This window comes from Hypomesus nipponensis, chromosome 26 (assembly GCF_054491055.1).
Source record: "Hypomesus nipponensis isolate SF chromosome 26, ASM5449105v1, whole genome shotgun sequence".
Taxonomy (NCBI): domain Eukaryota; kingdom Metazoa; phylum Chordata; class Actinopteri; order Osmeriformes; family Osmeridae; genus Hypomesus; species Hypomesus nipponensis.
This window is the reverse complement of record NC_140386.1, coordinates 503,037-522,045: the sequence shown is the minus strand read 5'-3', so window position 1 is coordinate 522,045 and position 19,009 is coordinate 503,037. Positions and strand designations below refer to the sequence as shown.

General features: G+C 41.7%; 2 protein-coding genes across 3 annotated transcripts; one reads left to right on the top strand and one right to left on the bottom strand.

Annotated features, from left to right (window-relative positions):
* Positions 1-4,583: 4,583 nt before the first annotated feature.
* On the bottom strand, positions 4,584-18,856 carry dmap1 (DNA methyltransferase 1 associated protein 1). 2 transcript variants are annotated; one of them, XM_084692438.1, is made up of 11 exons: positions 18,721-18,856; positions 12,586-12,693; positions 12,250-12,341; positions 11,842-12,037; positions 11,546-11,704; positions 11,238-11,405; positions 9,107-9,292; positions 8,785-8,856; positions 8,066-8,138; positions 7,063-7,370; positions 4,584-5,313 (listed from the first exon to the last, which is right to left on the bottom strand). In XM_084692438.1, exons 2-11 carry the CDS (start codon positions 12,682-12,684, stop codon positions 5,254-5,256), a joined length of 1,413 nt encoding a protein of 470 aa, XP_084548564.1. In that variant the 5' UTR covers positions 12,685-12,693; positions 18,721-18,856; the 3' UTR covers positions 4,584-5,253. The 2 variants fall into 2 exon arrangements, with proteins under 2 accessions (XP_084548564.1, XP_084548563.1); XM_084692437.1 differs by lacking the exon at positions 18,721-18,856 and adding an exon at positions 13,265-13,843.
* Positions 15,028-16,312, top strand: LOC146220935 (uncharacterized). The gene is made up of 2 exons (XM_084692933.1): positions 15,028-15,757; positions 15,899-16,312. The coding sequence occupies exons 1-2, from the start codon at positions 15,142-15,144 to the stop codon at positions 16,114-16,116; spliced, it is 834 nt and encodes a 277-aa protein (XP_084549059.1). The 5' UTR covers positions 15,028-15,141; the 3' UTR covers positions 16,117-16,312.
* Positions 18,857-19,009: the final 153 nt, after the last annotated feature.

The window sequence follows — 19,009 nt, the reverse complement described above, 5'->3', positions numbered from 1 at the left end:
ATCTGCTAAATATAATATAGCGAGTGTGTGGTTCTCCTCAGGGCTGTGTAACTGACAGCAGATGAGGTTGTAAAGCAGTGGGATGTAGCAACGCCTGATCTCTCTCTCACTCTCTCTCCATGCTGCTCTGCGCCTCACTGCCTTTCAGCCATGGGATCAGCTGCAGCCACTAATGAAACGTCAGTCAGGTAATTGTGGTGGCCAAGCAGCCAGGCAGAGAGGCATGCAGGCAGAGAAGCAGTAGGCAGGCAGAGAGACAGGCAGAGGCAGACAGGCATGCAGGTACAGTAGGCAGAGAGGCAAGCAGGCAAGCAGAAAGGCAGGGAGAGAGGCAGAGAGTCAGGCAGGCAGACAGGAACAGGCAGCTTTTATAATGGTATCAGGATGATAATAAGTTAGCAATGGATAACTGCAAATCGCATTGGACTCAAACTTTTTTTTTTATTGTTTGTGGAAAATGTGTGGGAATTTGAGTTCCCACCAAATGATGACTTGCTCACAAGCAATCATAGATATTGTATTAATACAATAAATACAAATCTATGTCTGTATGTTGAGGGGGGTTGAAGGTTTAAATCTTCTGCTTTTGCACCTCAGAGTGATGTTACAATTGCTGCAAGGCACTGACAGAGGCACTGACCTAGGGTACAACCAGAGTGAATTATGGGTAATGTTTAATTCCCTGCTGTGACAGCTGTGGAACTGCATGGTAAATTGGATTTTTTTTGGGGGGGGGGAATTGCGCTCCAGCAGGTAGGAGACATTCCGCTTGGCCTGGGCTTCTGTCAGGTATTGTTCAATGCCTTCTCTTTCTCTCTCTCTCTCTCTCTCTCTCTCTCTCTCTCTCTCTCTCTCTCTCTCTCTCTCTCTCTGACAAATCACATCAGGCGGCCTGTTTCTCTCTCTCTCCATCTCTGAGGGTTGGTGATGGGACAGAGTGGTGGCAGTCTAAGCTTATTTCATTTATGGTCAGGCTGCTATCAGAGCTCTGCCTAAACGGGTCAGAGTCTGATAGCCTCCAGTGTCACTCTCATCTCTGCTGCCTGCCACTAATAAACACACAGACCCCTCCATATACAATACATGAGGATTCCACAGTGGGTTCAGTTTTTACACTCCCTAAAGATAGATGGCCAGAGAGGGTCAAGAGCCTAAATGGTTTCCTTTCTTCCTCTGTCCCGTCCCCCCTTCCTCCGTCCGCGTCCGCCTCCCCCCCCCCCCTCACAGACCTACATCTTTGGAGAGATGTGGACACAGAGGTTAATGCCTAGCTGTAAGCTCTTTTCATCTCTGGTAACTGGGAGTGTATTGTTCTTGTCCCCAGGCTAAAAACCATGGAAATAACTTCCAATGTTCACCCTTCAGGCACTTCTACTTGGGATACGTCGAGGACTCGACTCACCGTCTTTATGTGGAAGCACAGCAGTCCTAATAGAGGAGCTGAGTAAAGTGGGGGTTTGATTAGAAGTGTATCCCCTCAAGGAACAGCTTATGCGGTATCCAGTTGGGAGGAGTGAAGGTTAGAATGAAAGACATGCAGATATTTATGAAAAGAACCAGAAATAACTTCAGACTAAGCTGTACATTAAGCATGTCTTCATGACCATTGAATTAACATCAGCCATTTTGAGAACATAAGAAATCATTGCAGAAAACTTGAAAGGAAGTTTTACAAAATATATTTTGTGTTCCATGAGGTTTCTTCTTCATACCAACAATTTGAATTAGATCTTGTGGCAACTGGATTCTTGTTTTAGGTCACGATTAACAAGGTTAGCTACTGCCAGTGGTGCAATTGTTTTGCATCTACAAATTCCAAATTAATCTTGTTACATTTATAAGACTATTACGTTATGTATGTAAGTAAAACCACCACTTTCACATGGACTCATGCTCACGTAAACAAGCAAACACACCTCTTGGGATAGATGAAAACCGATCCCACGGTTTGATCTCTTCACCATATAGCAGCCAAATTGTCTGAAACTCTCTCTTTGGTGCTCTGCCTGGTGATTTTTGTAGCATCCCCTGACACACACAGATAGATGCTGATGTGAGTCTTCATCATTCACAAAAGAGCAGTTAGGATCCTGCTCATTAGCTTTGTAAGTACCTTATAGGTTAAACCTGAAGAGACCTTATAATATTATGGTTTTCAGAGAGAAACAGACAGGGAGATATCTGAGGCAGCTGCATTCACAGTACCAGTCTTGGTAAACAGATGAACAGCGATAATATAGGACATACTAATGGAACATGGAGCATGGATTGAAAAAGAGGTGGACAGGGGAGTATTAACCCAACACAGCCATCCAGTTCACTGAATGAGTGGGTATGAAAAGAGAGACAGAGGGAAATGGAGGAGGAACAAGAAAAATAGCCTCTCGTCTGTGCTCTGTCAAGGGAGAAATTACACATTTATGGAGGTTTTTTCTACCGACGACGGGTTCCATAGATCAAACCAGTGGATTTACGAGCCAATTTTGAACATGAAATATAGACACCGGGAATCCATTTTACTCATGTTTAGTCAGCTTCTCTCACTCCTTACACACATGCATCTCTTCCCAAAAGTGAGGGTGCTTGAGTTTTCCCTGGTAACATAGGCAATGCCTAAAAAAGCTTCAATGTAGTTGGTAGAACTGGGACAGGCGGCAGGTATGGGACCAAACTACTGTAGAGACAACTGAAATTGGACATCTTAACGCTGTCTGTCAGAATAAGCACACACTTGCACTTACGTACAAAAGATTATACAGGATAAGACAGCCTGGGATAGCATATCATTCATTCATAATTAACAATAATAATACACGAAATTAACATAATTTGCACACAAATTCATATCTAACTGGACTGACAGATAATTGACATGCAATTAGCACAATTTTAAATAAAAACACATTTATGACTTCATGACCAATGCAACCTACAAATGACCATATTTAGGGCCACAACTAACGATTATTTTAATAATCGATTAATCTGTTGATTTTTTTTTTGATAACCGATTAATCGAATTAAAAAAACAAAAAAAAGCATTAATTTCCAAACCTTTATTCAAAAACAGAACTGAAACTGAAAAATCTTCAGAATGTGCACAAACAGGCACACCATTTTTTTATTTTTTTATTAATATTAACAGGGATTTAGTGCTATTTTACAAGATGAGCAATTTATTTGAGTTTTGTTTTAAAACTTTATTGTAAATTGAAAGGTTGTGGAAGTAAGCCAGACTTTATTAGAATAATCTGGTGTATATTTAAGATTTTTTGACACAATTTTGAAAAAAGTTAAGATTTGCGAGGATTAAGCTATTAACATACTGAAAAACATAAGGCTGTGGAAGTATACCAGACATTGTTAAGATACTCTGGTGTCTGTTTGAGGTTTTATATTCCTAAAAATATTTTAAAAGTCTACATTTTTCCAAAGGGTATGGGTAGTTCTCACCCGGTCCCTAACGCAATGCTGCAAAGTAGTGTCTTCCGATTGAGACAAATGTCGAATATGAAACTAACTTCACCTCTGTCAATTAACACACTTTTTCAATGTATTTAGTGTGAAATGCTCCCACACCTTGGATGACTTAGGTCGTACTGATTTCTCTGGCTCGCCAGTGACGTGCAGTCAGGGTAGGCAAGGTAGGCACTGCCTACCCTGCCAAAATTCAAACATAAAAATGTTTATTGAATAATTGTATTTAATAAACTTAATAACTAAGTTTAATAACTAACTAATAACTAAGCAGTTAAGCATAATCAAATACAAAAAATTGTAGAATAAGCAGTGCTTTTACTGTCCATTCATTGCGGACGACAAGCGCACTTCGATCCTGTATTATTCAACATGTAGGCCTACCTCGAAAAGCACAACTCTTCCGTGCCTTTGCACGTAAATATGTTATGCCAGTAATCATCTACGTTACCTATCAAACATGGACCAATTAAAATCGAGATATTACTGGACAGTTGCACTGCACAGCTAACGTTATTACACTGGCTACGTTGTAAGCGTAATCCCCGCAAAATTCAAGTCAAAATGACAGGTAGTTTTCACCTGGTCCCTAACTCGACGCTGCAAAGTAGCGTCTTCCGAATGTGAGACGTATGTCAAATATGAAACTAACTTCTCCTCGGTCAATTAACACACCTTTTCGATGTATTTAATGTGAAATGCTCCCACACCTTGGATGACATCGGTCGAACTGATTTCTCTGCCTTCGCCATCTGTTTCAGAACAACGTTACTCAACAAAGTCTCTCTGATTGTCTTTCCTCTACCTCCGCTCTGCTCCGCGCTCAATTAAATTATTAGTAATTTTGGAATACTCAAACATCTCTGCGACTTATTGAGTGGCGTAATAGTTGTACGACACAACAAATCGTTAATTAAATTCGTTGCCAACGCTTTTAATAATCGATTTTAATCGATGTAGTTGATTCGTCAAAATCTAAAGTCATTTTAAACAACACATTTCAGAACAATATCTTCCCTCTTAATTCTATATCAACCCTAAATTAAATGTTAATCTTGAACGATAAGACTTAAGCCAACATGAACAAGAACCCAATATACAAAAGATTCAAAACAATATTGTTTTTATTGAAAAAGAAAAAAAAGAAAAGAAAAAGGAGAAAAGTATCTCCAAATATCTCACAATAAGCCACTGTGACCAATTTAGTGCACAATATCTCCACTCAGCCTGGCATTCTATGAGCAGTAGGCAGAGGCACAAAGGCAAAGCCATCCCATCTATTCACCCATCTCCCACAAAGAGGGATAAGAGATTTTTTGTGAATGAGGGAAAAGCCGTACTACAGTTGACAAATCTATACATTTACATAAACGCACAATGATGGAACAAACCATCACAATTACACAAAACTATAACAATGCCAGCATATTAACTGGGTGCCTAAATGCACTCCGTATAGGGAGGGGAAATGATGAGCAATGAAAAGGAATGTCAGCCAGTCACTGCAGTGTAGGAGAAAACTTGGGGTGGATGGGTGTAGGAGCAGGCTAAAGGGGACAGGGCTTGCCCTGGGTTCTGAGAGGGAGGCTTTTCTGGCCCTGAGGGTACCAGTCAGTTTGTGTGCACAAGGTGACAGTCTGAGCGGGTGCCTCCCACTCCACCTGTCCCCATTTTCAGACTTCGGCTCAGTGGGCTACTCCACCAAAAGTGACTTCCTTAGTCCTCCACAGTATGCCCCTTCCATGTACAGTTAATGCCACCCACTTCGCCTCCTCACTAAGGCTTCTTCACCTTCTTAATGGATGAGGAGCTAGAGGCAGATTCCCTGCGTTTGCGCTGAAAAGACAAGATGTACAGACTGATGTAAATCAAAAGTTATACCATAAGCATGCTCTTCTACAGGCACAGGGATATAAATGACCAACAATCACTCATTATTCCAATTTCTCACATGGACATCAATAAGGCCGCCAAGACTATCAAGAGCAGAGAACTAGAATACATGCTGACTTGGGAGTAGGGTTGCACATTTCGTGAATTTTCCTTAACCGATAGATGAACATGTTAACAAACAATAATCAATTCATCATTAGGACTAAAATACAAATGGCATGCAGTTTAAGGGCCCTATCTTGCACCCAGCGCAAATGACTTAGTCAACAACGCAAGTGTCATTCCTACTGTCATTCCTTTGCGTCGAGTTTGCACTCGACGCAAAGGCGACTTTTCCCTCCACAGACGCACATTGAAATGACTTTGCGCTCCCGTGGACGGTTCAGCGAGAAAGGAGGCGTGTTCTGGCACAAACGTTCCCTGGTGCTATCTTGCAGTTTCCGAAAAAAACATGGTCTAAAGTCAATGGCGCATTATTCAGATGCTATATTTAAGGGCGCAAGCTTGGTCCGTGCGCACTGCTGGCGAGGCCAGGCTCTTCTTTCTGCGAAGCAACGTACACTGTTTAACCGAAGCTAATTTGGTTAGGTTTCTTCTCCCATGCTTATCAGAATCAGAATTCGGTTTATTCGCCATGAAGCTTATGTTACACAAATACGCGATTTACTGTGGCAGGAAGGTGCAAACAATAAACGGGTATAAATTAAGTACAAAAGTCAAAAGTACATTAGTTAAACTCATTCTAAGAACTAAACAATTTATATATAATACATTAATATAATATATATTAATATAATATAACAATTAAAAAAATAATATATGTAAAAATAAGAATAATTTGAATGAACAGCATGAGTGGGCAACTTAGTGCAATGAGAAAACTGCTCTGCCTTTCCCATACAATGTAATTTCTCTATCTTTTACGGCTCTGACAAGAACGTCGGTCTCCTCCTGTGAACCGCTCCTGGCGTGCGCCGGGCAAATCCGCCGTTATAATAGCAATTCGCTATGGAACAAGCGCTGCTCTTAAAGGGAATGTGAGATGATGCTCTGATTGGTTTATTGCACGTTACGCCCAAACCACACCCATTAGTAATATAGCTACTTCAGACCAACCCTTTTTAGATTTGCGCCAGGCGCAAAGTCATTATCCCGCCGCAAAATAACAACCAAGCTGAAGTCACGCCCACAAAGTTACTTGCGCTTTGCGTTTTGATACTTGTGTTTCAGATCGTCAAAATAGGGGGGTAAGTCTTGAAACATTAATAGGGGCACATTAATTACAAGAAACATTTATTCACAAAGCACAATCAATTTAAAAGAGCAGCCAGAGTTTGCTAGCTACTAGTTGTAGTGCTACTGTAGTTAGCTAAAGTTAGATACTATACTATCCACTACCCTGTTTGTCAATACCTGACTGAGCTGAACAGAAAGTGCTTTTCTGTACTCGGGATGTTGATTATTTGGTTGGCATGACTTAATGGGTAATTGGTGTCCTTTCAGGGTTCCAGTTTCTCATCCTCTCAAGTGGACAGCGACCGGAAGTTCGTTTGAGTTCCATAGAGGGGATAGCTCCGCAGTCGTAAAGTCATAAAATTCTTAAAAATCCTATTTGTTAAATTCTTGATGGCAATTAATTGATTAATGATTAATCATGCACTTCCCTAATTTGGACATTTCATAGTGACTTACAGAGTTGGGGGTGAGTGGAGCCCCCACCACGTCTATGATCTGTTCCTTGGCCTCCGTTTTGATGTGGTCCGGGCCGGGCCAGGCCTGAGTCTCTGGTCCGGGGGTGCTGCTGCTGCTGGTGGTGGTGGTCTCCCCCAAGGGCCCAGAGGGGCCTCCGGCCTTCAGGAGGGCCTGGTAGCGGTGCCGCAGCATCTGCTGCTCGTACTCGCAATTGCTGTGGGCCTGCTTGAGCTCGTACACCAGCACAAGGTCACTGCGCAGCTCGTTGAACATCTGGACAATTTCCTCCGTGGGCATGGGGTTCAGGTCTGTAACAGCACCCACACATGAACACAGGGGCATGGCGAGAGAACGATGATACCCATGTTTCAGTTATTTATAAGGTTGCAAAGGAGTGGGAGATCCACAGTAAAAAAATATATATAGCTAAAGGTTGCTGAAAGTAGTTTTGTAAAAAAACATATCGCCAAAGTTATGTAACAGAAGTGTAATAGAATTATTATAATTATTTTATGTCTTTACTTAGATAATAGGCTGAATATTGGTTTTACTAATAATACATTTCCATACATTAAAAATGCCTGTTCAACCAAACTATCAATACGCGCGTGTCTGTGTTAAATACACTTTGTCCATAAGCCCACATTGTAAATTCCAATTAATTCCAAAAAATACCAATGGAAAGTTTCCACCTTTGGTTACAGGATTAATGGTCCTGAAGTATATTGTATCACTTCATGCTGTCATTTCAACTTTGATTGCATGTCTTTAAACTTTCGAGCTCATTATTGAAACACACCAAAGTACTCAGGTCGGCAGCGCAAAGGCAAACATGTGCAAAATGACAATCACAACTTCACAATTATTGAGCCTATATATACTTGACATAAATATGAGAGCTATGTCATTTATCTGCCTGACTATAAAGAACTGAGAACTCTATATACCATATCTGTAATTTTTGATGTACAGTATTGATTTTGTGATCGTATTGTATACTTACCGACGCCTTGCTCTGTAAGGATTTGCTCAATGGCTTTGATCTTCTTCTGGCCTACTGAGCTGGGCAACTTCATCTGAACACACACACACACACACACACACACACACCCAAGTTAGGTGTCAGGGATATTGCTATGAATGTCCTCACCTCTGCCAGTTAATTCGTATGAAATGCACTTCAGCAAGGCAGATCAAAATGTATTTATTCACTGGAGTCTATCTGACAAATTATTTGGGATTCTCTGCTCCTTTAGTGCTAATGCTTATTCCATGGAGAGCAACAGCTCGTCATCAGTCTTAGAGATAAATCTGCTTCCTCTCATATCGTCTTATAGACATTAGCTGACTCCTAACAGCATAAATCATGATGCCCATAATGAGTGCTAAGGCAAACATGCTCCAGCCACTTCCTGCATACATCAAAAGATATGATGGCAAGTAAATAGATTTCTGGAACCTTGCAGAAAACACATTTTAGGCATGGGTTTAAATTCCTAGTATCAATTGGGGTGCTTTATATTGGTCTTAGAGAGGGAAATAGTGCTTCTGGGATAGTGTGGCAAGCAAACTTTTGACCACACTAAAGTTCTTTTGAACAGAAGTTCCTTTAGCGAAAAAGGATGTGATGAAGGGATTTATGTGACAGTTCCATACATAGTTTGATGGATTGATAAACAGACGGCCGATGTATGAATTCATCTTCCCACGGCCAGCGCTTACCCTCTGGCTGCGCAGTGTGACTCCTGCTGATTTGAAGTCTGGGAATTTGATGCCTGCCGTTTCAGGGACAGCCTGTGAAGAGATAGGGAGATTTGAGAGAGGATGGCAGATGTACTTAACAGTACACCAGTCTCATGAAGACAGGCTGGCACAATGGCAAAGCTTGTTTCAGAAGCTTGAGATGTCCTGAACACAAGGACAAGACATACATGCTGACATGATGTGATACTGGTGCCCTAAGGAGCTCTAAATCTAAAAGGATATTTCAATAGTATAACACACTGACAGTTGTGTGTGTGTGTGTGTAGTAAGTGTGTCATACCGGTTTCTCAGTCTCTCGTTTCTGTGGGAGCTTCTTCTTGGTGGCTTTGCGCTCGGCACGTCTCATCTCTGTGGTGGTGTCTGCTGCCGTGATGAGCTTCTGGAGGTCCTGTGCCTTCTTCTCCCGTTCCTTCTTCCTTGTCTCAATCTTCCGCAACTCCTGGATCAAGTACTCCTCTTCTGCCACCTGCAGAGCAAACAGGAGAAGTACATGTTAAATATGAGGCTCAAGCAAAACCTTGTTCAATTTCATATCCAATTGGTTTCACGGAAATGTATGCATTTGTAGCATTTTTGCTACAGAGATATAGAGTTTGTTGTCTTCTTCCCGTAATGAAAGACCTTCTATATACACTATATGCCCAAAAGTATGTGGATACCTGACCCTATATCAGTTTGTTGCACAATCGCTGTTCCAATACATCCCAAATGTGTAGCCTTATGAGTACCCTTCAATGGAACTAAAGGTCCTGGCACAGATCCTGAGAAACAGCCCCAGACCAATATCCCTCCTTGACCAAACTTCACAGTAGTCCCAGTTTCATCCATCAGACTGTCACATAATGAAATGTGACTAATCATTGCAAACAACAAGTTCACACCACTCCAGCCAACACTTGGCATAGCCCATGTTGATGACGCTTGCGTACTGCTTGACCATGGAAACCTATTTATGAAGCTCTAGACGTTCAGTTTTGCGCTAATTACAGATGCAGTTTGAACTCTGTGGTGATTGATGCAACAGATGACAGGCAACGTTAATTTGCTTCAGCACTCAAAGACCTTGCTCTGTGAGTTTGTGCAGTCCAACACTTCATGGCTGGGATATTCTTGGTACTCAACGCTTCAACTTCACTATTATAGCACTTATAGTTGACCAGGGCAGTAGTTCACTAACCCTAACCGACTTGTGGCAGTGCCATGTTTAAATTCACAAGTTTTTGAGTACTTCCAATGTTCATTATGTTCCATGGCTAGGCGCTGGATTTTATGGACCTGTGAGCAATGAGTGTGGTTGAAACACTTGACCTCAATAATTTGTAGTGTCCACATACTTTTGGCAATAGTGTATGTATATATATGTATTAATTGTATACACACTTACAAAAGTATGCTTCTATTTCTATGACGGTCACAAAGTGAAATTCATATGAGTGAAACCAATGCATGTTAAATAATAAAAACATGTAAAATAAAAAATAATAAAAAAGTGTGCTTCTTGAAATTATACATAATCCAGTACTTTTTGAAGGGGTCATCTTTCAGCCACAAATCTCAAAATCTGCATTCATATGACCTTGGGCTAAATGTAATATATTGTGTTGATAGTAGTGCTGTCAAACGATTAAAATATTTAATCGCGATTAATCGCATTAATGTCATAGTTAACTCGCGATTAATCACAATTAATCGCACATTTTTATCTATTCTAAATGTCCCTGATTTCTTTTTGTCCCAATCTTTTTTCAAATTTTAATGCTCTTATCAACATAGAAAAGTGGTTCGGATTGCTTTGTGCAAATATTTTTTTTATTGAAAACAACATTGCAATCGCCTGGCTTTGACGAGGGGGCAGAGAATTCGCATCAGCTGTGTGCTTGGCCATCAAGTGGTATTTCAGACTGGACGTGCTGCGATGATAGCTCAGTTTACAACGACAAAACACACAGATCACTGGTCTTGTCAATAGAACCATTTGGCAACTTTTTAAAAGCAAACTTTCCATTCAGAATCTTATTGGCATCCATTTCGGCATCTCGCGCTCGTCATCCACTCAAAACGTAACGTTAGCCTACTACCAGAGAATGTTTAATATCCGTAAACGGGCTCTGCTACTACTCTTTAGCCAGCTCGCAAGCCAAACGAGTGTTTGGCGTGCCTGTTGTTTTGTTTCCGGTCTAGCTAGATCCGGTGTGGTGTTGTAGTTTTTCTAACGTCGGTAGTTGTTGCAACAGCATGTGAAAAAAACTACAAAGTTTGCTAGGCCAAAAAGAGCGTTAATCGCGCGATAAAATAATTGACGCCGTTAATTTGGGTTTGCGTTAACGCCGTTAATAACGCGTTAAACTGACAGCACTAGTTGATAGATGTGTTGATGGAGAACATCAAGTCTCATATTTGAGTTGACTGACCTGTTCAGGGGTACGGTTGAACAGTTTCTCCAGCTGTTCTTTCCTGCGCCTCTCGTGGCCGGCATCGAATATGTAGATCTTAGGCTCCGTCCCTGTGGCCGCGCGGACCTTGGTCAGCTTGCCGCATATGTTATAATATCTTTCTTTCAGATCCTCCACGGAACGTTTCTAAAAGCAAAAGTACAGTAAGACAATCAAACTATGGGCTGTACAGCAGGCACACCAACACGTCTAGTGACACTCGATCCATCTGATTTCACCACGAACACGAGGTGTGTTTGTGTCATTGTCACAAGGAGCCACATTACTCTGTACTGCTGGTGGTCATAGCGGTCATGAACCACAGTGAAGCGCAGGTCAAAACGCTTGCACAGGTCAAACAGGTGGTCCGTCTCTGCTTTGGTCCAGCCATCGTCATGGAGGTACATTTGATACTCCTGCTCTGAGTACACTGGAACCTGCACTGCCTATCAACAGAGATGGGAGAGAAAGGTGGAGGGTGTGTAAAAGACAGCACCCCTATCACCCACCTACAAGACAAGTAGCAAGAGAAAAAACACAACAACACAAAAAAAAGAGAAGAGAAGAATGGAGAAACCCTTACCTTGTTGAAACGGGCAAAAGGGTAGTCCTTGCCCTCTTCTGTCAAGCGTCTCCAGTGGTGAAATATGGCTCCATCTTTGCGGGCAGGATTGGTGAAGGGCATCCATTTCCAGGGCCGAACCCTTTTACAGCCAAGCTTAGCCTTGACTGTCCTGTAGCCTTGGGTAGTGTCACTGGGAAGTAAAGGGGGAGCATCTCTACAAAGAGATGACCTGGCATCAGTATGTATACTCCCTGTAGGCTCTGATGTGGTCATTAATGTGAAACAGAGCTCAAGAACACTTTACACTTATAAATACAAGATCATATTCCATTCACCCTAATCATTATACATTCCAAATCCACATTGGTCTATTTTTTTTTAGGACATAGGATGCTAGACAAAAGTCAGTTCAGTTGACAGTCATACTTCTTATCAGAGTAGAGCAGAGCATAGACTTCTCTGTGCATCCCCTCTGGTCTCTTGAAGGTCAACGTTTCTGTTGCCTTCTTGGCCTTTTTCTGTGATGGAATTAAAAAGATAAATCAATAAAATGTATTAAACTTAGCTGTCCATGTAAAACATAGTAGATATGACTTGCTTTTTTCAAACAAAGACACTGAATGGAATGAATCAATGAGCTTGTCGACAAACTGTAAAACATATATGGTCTACTACAATGTAGACCGTAGACTTCACAGCATAATTCACAATAGCTTGTAAAGATGAGAACCTGACAGAATACGTAGGAATAAAGCCCATTACCTTATCGGAATTGATGAAATCCTTCTTACTGATGGGACCAGCATCATTGTCTCCACCGGCCAACTCCAAAATATCTCTTACATCGGCACCAGTGGCCATATTTATGCACTGAAAGGTAAACACAAACCTTTACAAGGCAACCGCATAATTGACTTGCTTTGTAACAAGACATAATCGTAGAGAGAAAAAAGTTAGCCTCATATAGATGTTACCTCTGCTAACTGAAGCTCTAGACTTTAACCAAAATCTCACAAGCTACAAACTAGTACTAATGCTACTAGCACACTAGAGCTCCTTTACTAATAGCACTGATCGAGCAGGACTAGCTTTGCAATCTGCTATCTAGGTATAAAGGCTATGCCCATCTATATTATCATGTCTGGACTGGAATTTTTTAACTAAATTAATAATCTAACACCCAGTTACCGTTTAGCTAGCTAGCATGCATATCAAGTAGTGATTATGCATTTGAATTTTGTGGTAAACCATTACTTGATCTGAAGACTGTAGTACTACTAACTAGCTAACACTAGCTAGCTAACTAACCTGACATTCATAGTCGTTCCTTATGTAGCTTGCTAGGAGCTACTAGCAAATAGGTTGGTAGAGCTATGCTTAAGATTTGTCTTGCAATCTGATCCTAGCAACTATTTTAAAGTAACATCGATTCTAAACTCACATTGGTGGGGCTCTCCGGTTTACGTTTGTTGATTGAATGACTTGTCTGGCTAGCTAGTTAATGCTACCAGAGAAAGTCTAAGGCTACTTCCTGTGTGGAACACCTTCTTCTTCTATTATTTATTTGAGTTTGATTCATAGACTCAGAGAATGTCTAGACTGGTTTGATTGCGGATCGCAACCAACTGAAAGGTGCGTGTACCGCCACCTACTGTGCAGGAGTGTTTGACAAGTCATGGCATGCCCCAGACCCCAGTGAGGACAGGTGCCATCTTGTGGATGCATTGGACGGATGACAATGTAATATTGATCTTATGTTTTTTCAGGTACCTGTAATTAAAAAAGAGTGTTCTACCTTTCATGTTATTAATGATTTACTCCATTGGTAAAAAGGATAACTGTTCTTCTACTGTATGAAAAGCTTTGAGCTTGGTAAGGCATCTTTAAAGTAGGTGACATGAAGGTGGCAGTTAGCCTGGCTGCCAGCCCAACTTCTCCCCGCCCACAAAAAAATTTGGTCGGGAAGTTGGGTCTGGAGGGTCTCGTATTTAGCCTGACGTTGTCATACCCATAATTGTAGTCAGAATATGAGTCTGAGAACTCTCCGTTGGGCTTTGACTACGAGGCGTGTTTCAAACAAGCCTGGAAAACAAATGCCTCTTAGCTCAATTGGATAGACCTACAACCAATCAGAGCAACGTAATATGTTGTTTGTTCAAAACGAATTCAACTTAAGTGCTCTTTTGTGAAGTGGGTGATTACGTTCGTGTTGATCATCTGTCCATCATCGTATAAAGCCCTGGCAATTTCATTGGTACGCCCAGATTCTGGTTTTCTGTAGTTGTTCCCCAATAGGGGATTATCACGCTTCCGGGTTTCATGGGCGGGATTTGTCAACTTTGTGCATGTCCACTTCCGGCGCAGTTAAACAATGGCTGAAACGAAGGCTAGATGTCACTGCTCTGTTCCACTTTGTAAATCGAACAAACAACGCCAACCCTACTTAAGTTTCCATGGATTCCCGACTGAATTGAGTCTAAGGAAGAAGTGGATTAAAGCGGTTCGCCGGGATGAGGGGCCAAACTTTAAAATAAAACAAGGTAGCACGTTTGTTTGTAGCCGGCACTTTAGTGAATCAGACTACACTAACGCTACAGGTAGTGCTAGCAGGCTAGCGTTAGCTGACGTGGCTAACTTTACCAACCGAGGTCGCATCAAGCGTCTGCAAATCGGTTCTGTGCCCTCCCGTTTCCAGTGGAACAACTGGGGACTGCCAAGAAGGGAGTCTGCTTATAAAAGAGCATCAACTCGCTTAGGCCATGACGTTTGTCCAGCCCTTCCTCTGGAGCAGCCCCTACCATGTGAGGAAGAGGCGATGGAGGAGGTCGCAGCTTCGGTGGTGATGACAGAACATGATTACGGTTCTGCTCTTAAACCAGGTATGTCAGTGTTTGCCGGTGTTCTGAAATGTTGGACTACCTCCTCATGATGACCTACCAGCTTCATCACAAGTACAAACATTGCATTTTATATCTTACTTGATTAAACGTAAAGGTGAATATTGAGCTATAAAAAGCTATTTCATGTAGCTTTAGAGGTCCAAAAAACTTCCAATATGCAAGTCACAGACAAAATCTGGGTCAGATGTTTTAATTTTTTCTCTCCTCTCATACAGGTGCACTGGATGCTGCTGCTGCACACATACAGCAACTGGAAGACAAAATCAAGGAGCTGACAACAGAGCTGTCACAGCAGAAAGTGGGTGAAGTGCATTTTCACCGATTTTGTGTCTCAGACAAGGACATCCTTTATTACACAAGATTCACGTCAAGATATGTTTTTTGTCACTTCTGGGAGGCAATTCAACCATCTGCCTCCATGGTGGTTTATTGGTCGAAAGCTCAGAAAAAGGGACAAACATTTGAACCCATTTCTCCCAGTCCAACGCGTAGGCTGCAACTGGTTGATGAGTTTTTTCTTTTCTGCTGCAGAGTTGCTGCAGGCCTGCAAGAGAAGGTGCTGGCTGACATGTTTCAGGTCAGTGTGTCCACTGTCTCCCGTGTTGTTATAACGTGGGCCAACTACCTTTACCTGCTCCTTGGCTCCCTTCCCATCTGGATGAGTAAACAGCAAGTCAAGAACACCATGCCAAGCAAATTTGTGCAGTACAGTCCAGATGTTCGTGTAATCATCGACTGCACCGAGGTGCGATGCCAGAATCCATCATCCCTCACTCTCCAGTCTGAGGTTTTCTCATCGTACAAAAACACGACAACCTTGAAGGGATTAATTGGGATTGCCCCATGTAGTGCTGTGACTTTTGTGTCAAGTCTCTTCACCGGCTCCATCTCTGACCGAGAGCTGACTGAACAAAGTGGACTGCTGGACTTACTGGAGCCAGGAGATGGCTGCATGGCAGACAAGGGTTTCACCATCGAGAAGCTGCTAGCTGACCGTGGGGCAATGCTGATTATACCACCCTTCAAGATGACAGGTAGGCATGAAAGGAATGAACATTTCAAATTAAAACTGTGACCAAAATGATAATCATTAAGGTGTGCAGACAAATGTTTAAAAAAGTACTGAGGCACTCACTGAAATAATAGAAATGAACTTATTTCATCTCTAACCACAGCGCAGTTCACCAAAGAGGATGCTCTAAAAACACAAGCAATCGCCCAACTTCGAATCCTCGTGGAAAGAGCAATACGCAGAGTCAAGGAATATCGCATCTGGGAACACACTCTCCCTCTAACCTTGTCTGGGACAGTCAACCAGCTGTGGACCGTCTGCTGTGTGATGACCAACTTCCAGGGACCACTTGATTTAAAAGGCTACATCCCTGTTGAATAGTGTTTCCCCCGATCACATGCATTCAACTGTATACTGAATACATTGTATATATTGAATGAGATGTATATAATGAATGAGAAGTCATTCATCTATAATCAATTGTAAAGGTCAGTCCATCCTGAAAGTATTCAAATAATGTAAATATGTAAATAATGTACTCAGAAAAAGGGAATTAATAAAATCTTTTATTCATTCATTTCCTTTATTCATTCAGTTCACACCATTAACTTGCTGGATTCAACAAAAAGGATATTAAAGAATTTAAATGCAAAGTTACATTATCATGATATATATTGATATTTGCATACCGTACGTATGTCACAAATCACATGGCTGTTGACTGACTTGATGTAAACAGGCAACAGTGGAAGGGGTTACATTTCTTGCCATTATGCCTTAGCTTCTTAAAATAACCTTCAAATAATGGGGCTGTTCTCGCTTCTTCATCGACCTGTAACACCTAGACCTGACAGCCACCGCCCTGTCAATGATGTTGGACACTGGTGGACAAAATAATTAATGCATATACTGTGGATTTTTCATTCTAGCAAAAGGGACACTCCTATGCTGACGTTAGCTAGCTGACACTGACAGAGGCTAACGTTCTTCCTATCAGAATACAAATTAAAAGGGTGAATTGACTCAGCCTCATTTAAAGGTGAATAATCTTACTTTACTTGGATTTAACGTAGGTTAAACACATTATAACCATACGAACATCTGAGCTGACGCCAAACTGACGTTAGCATAAGCTAACCTACCTAGCTAATGTTATGTTAGCTAGCTAGCTAGTAGCCACTCACCTTCGTAGTCGTAGATGAAGTTCTCGAAAAAGAAACTGTATCCCTTGTCCACTTTGGAGCGGGCTGTGATGGAGTGTTGTTCAGTTAGTCGATGTACGTCAGAAAAAGTTATTTTGGGTAAATTTACCAGGGATGCAGTATAAGTTAACTTATAATCGTCCATCATAGGTTCGCCAGAGTGATGAGTGATCCACCGGAAGTGGCAGTGCACAAAGATCACTGAATGCGGAAGTACTACGTATCAGCGTGATAATGGCCTATATGAGACCCTCCAGACCTAGCCTGACGTTGTCATACTCATAATTTTAGTCAGAATATATGTTGGGGAACAACTACATAAAACCAGGATCGGACGGACCAATGAAATTGCCAGGGCGGGCTTTATGCGATGATGGACAGATGATCAACAGTAGCGTAATCAACAACGTCAAGAAAGAGCCCTTGGGTTGAATTCGTTTTCAACAAACAACATATTACGTTGCTCTGATTGGTTGTAGGTCTATCCAATTGAGCGAAGAGGCATTTGTTTTACGAGTTCGGTTGAAACACACCCGTAGTCACAGCCCAACGGAGTTTTCAGACTCATATTCTGACTAGAATTATGAGTATGACAACGTCAGGCTAGGTGGCAGTTGGAAGACTTGTATAACAAGGTTCTGTGAGACATTTGAGATGGAGGCCTCACAAAGAGGATCAACCTGTGAACATAAATAACCTTCTTTGTGTTGTTATCCACACAAATAATAATGTTAAAGTCAAATTTCTTTCTGCTGTCAAACAGCTCCAAGTGTTCAGAGAGGCTGCCATTGTAGTTCAGTTTATAATCCTGGATCTTATGGTGGATGCTGAAAAAGAACCGGATGCAGATCAAATAGACTTTCACATACAGTAGAAAAGGAAAAAACAGACCATAGAATATCTTAACATTACACAATTTCTGTATAGCCCTCTTTGCTTTTCACATCTAGATACTTGTGGGCTCTGACCACAGCGTCCTCGTTGTGGGAGCAGCCACTGATACCCCAGCCCTAACATTTGCAGTAAAACGGGTCTATCTCCATCCCATCACAGTTCATATAATCCATGAAACCCAATCCTTAGGATAATTTAATCGCATAAAACACGTGAGTCAGAAGAATGCCTAGCATCTGATGACACTTGTCAAACAGTGTTATCGGCAAGCTCATCGGTTGTCAGACACATGACCTGAGCTGCCTGGGTTATGATATGATAAGGGCTTACGGTGGTCATAGTAAAAAGCAAGTAGCAGCCATATTAGGCTAATTTGGTCGTTATATTCTCTTTTTTTCACCGTATAGCACCACCTGAGACTTTCTTTGCAATTTCTTCCACTGATTCTTGATTCAAATTCTCCCGTTTACCTGCGCAGATATCAACAGCGCAACTGGGTTGTAGGTTGCCAGGTTGAGGTCACAAATGGGTTGAAAATGGTATGTGAGTGTGAAGGTATGTGTGTGTGTGTGTAAATTAGAATGGGTTTAGTTTCCCAGGATCAGAGAAAGAACCGCACTCTGCAAAGTTCATAGTCTGCATAGGCCTTCGTCCTATAACCCATCGCATAGCTTTCAACATTGAACACTGAAAATAAAATAAGGGAGATTTCCCGGAATCCATCCCTCAATTTTTTTATACACGATTACCGACAAACTTTAAAAACGCACTAACATTAATAGTCTAAAGAGTTTATAACTAGGCCTACACAATATTAAATAATGACAGACCAATGGCCTCTTTACAAATTGCAACGACAAATTTAGCAGAAGGCATAATTTGGACCTACATGGCTGCTCTGGAAGGTGGTAGGTATCCCATTTAGTCTGTCCTCGGTTTTGGTTGGTGGGTGGGTAATTCTGTGATTTCGGCCGTCGGCGTGCAAGCCACTTCACAGACATAGTTGCGTGTTCTGAGTTAACACAATCAGAGCGTAAAAATACGGGAAAATACTAAAACAAGACAGCGGGAAAAGAGCTAAAGTACGTGAGAAACCCGAAAAAAGGGAGGGTTGACAGCTATGACCCAACGGAGTGTCGGTGAAGTGCTGAAAAACCAACCCTGGTTAAAATGTAACT

What these genes read in the sequence shown, in the direction of transcription:
- dmap1 (XM_084692438.1), bottom strand. Translation starts at nt 12,684, where the DNA reads ATGGCCACTGGTGCCGATGTAAGAGATATTTTGGAGTTGGCCGGTGGA. An exon ending in CTGCTCTACTCTGATAAGAA is followed by an intron (nt 12,038 to 12,249) that starts GTATGACTGTCA and finishes ATCTCTTTGTAG; the next exon opens with AGATGCTCCCCCTTTACTTC. An exon ending in TCAACCGTACCCCTGAACAG is followed by an intron (nt 9,293 to 11,237) that starts GTCAGTCAACTC and finishes TTTGCTCTGCAG; the next exon opens with GTGGCAGAAGAGGAGTACTT.
- LOC146220935 (XM_084692933.1), top strand. Translation starts at nt 15,142, where the DNA reads ATGGTGGTTTATTGGTCGAAAGCTCAGAAAAAGGGACAAACATTTGAA. An exon ending in ACCACCCTTCAAGATGACAG is followed by an intron (nt 15,758 to 15,898) that starts GTAGGCATGAAA and finishes CTCTAACCACAG; the next exon opens with CGCAGTTCACCAAAGAGGAT.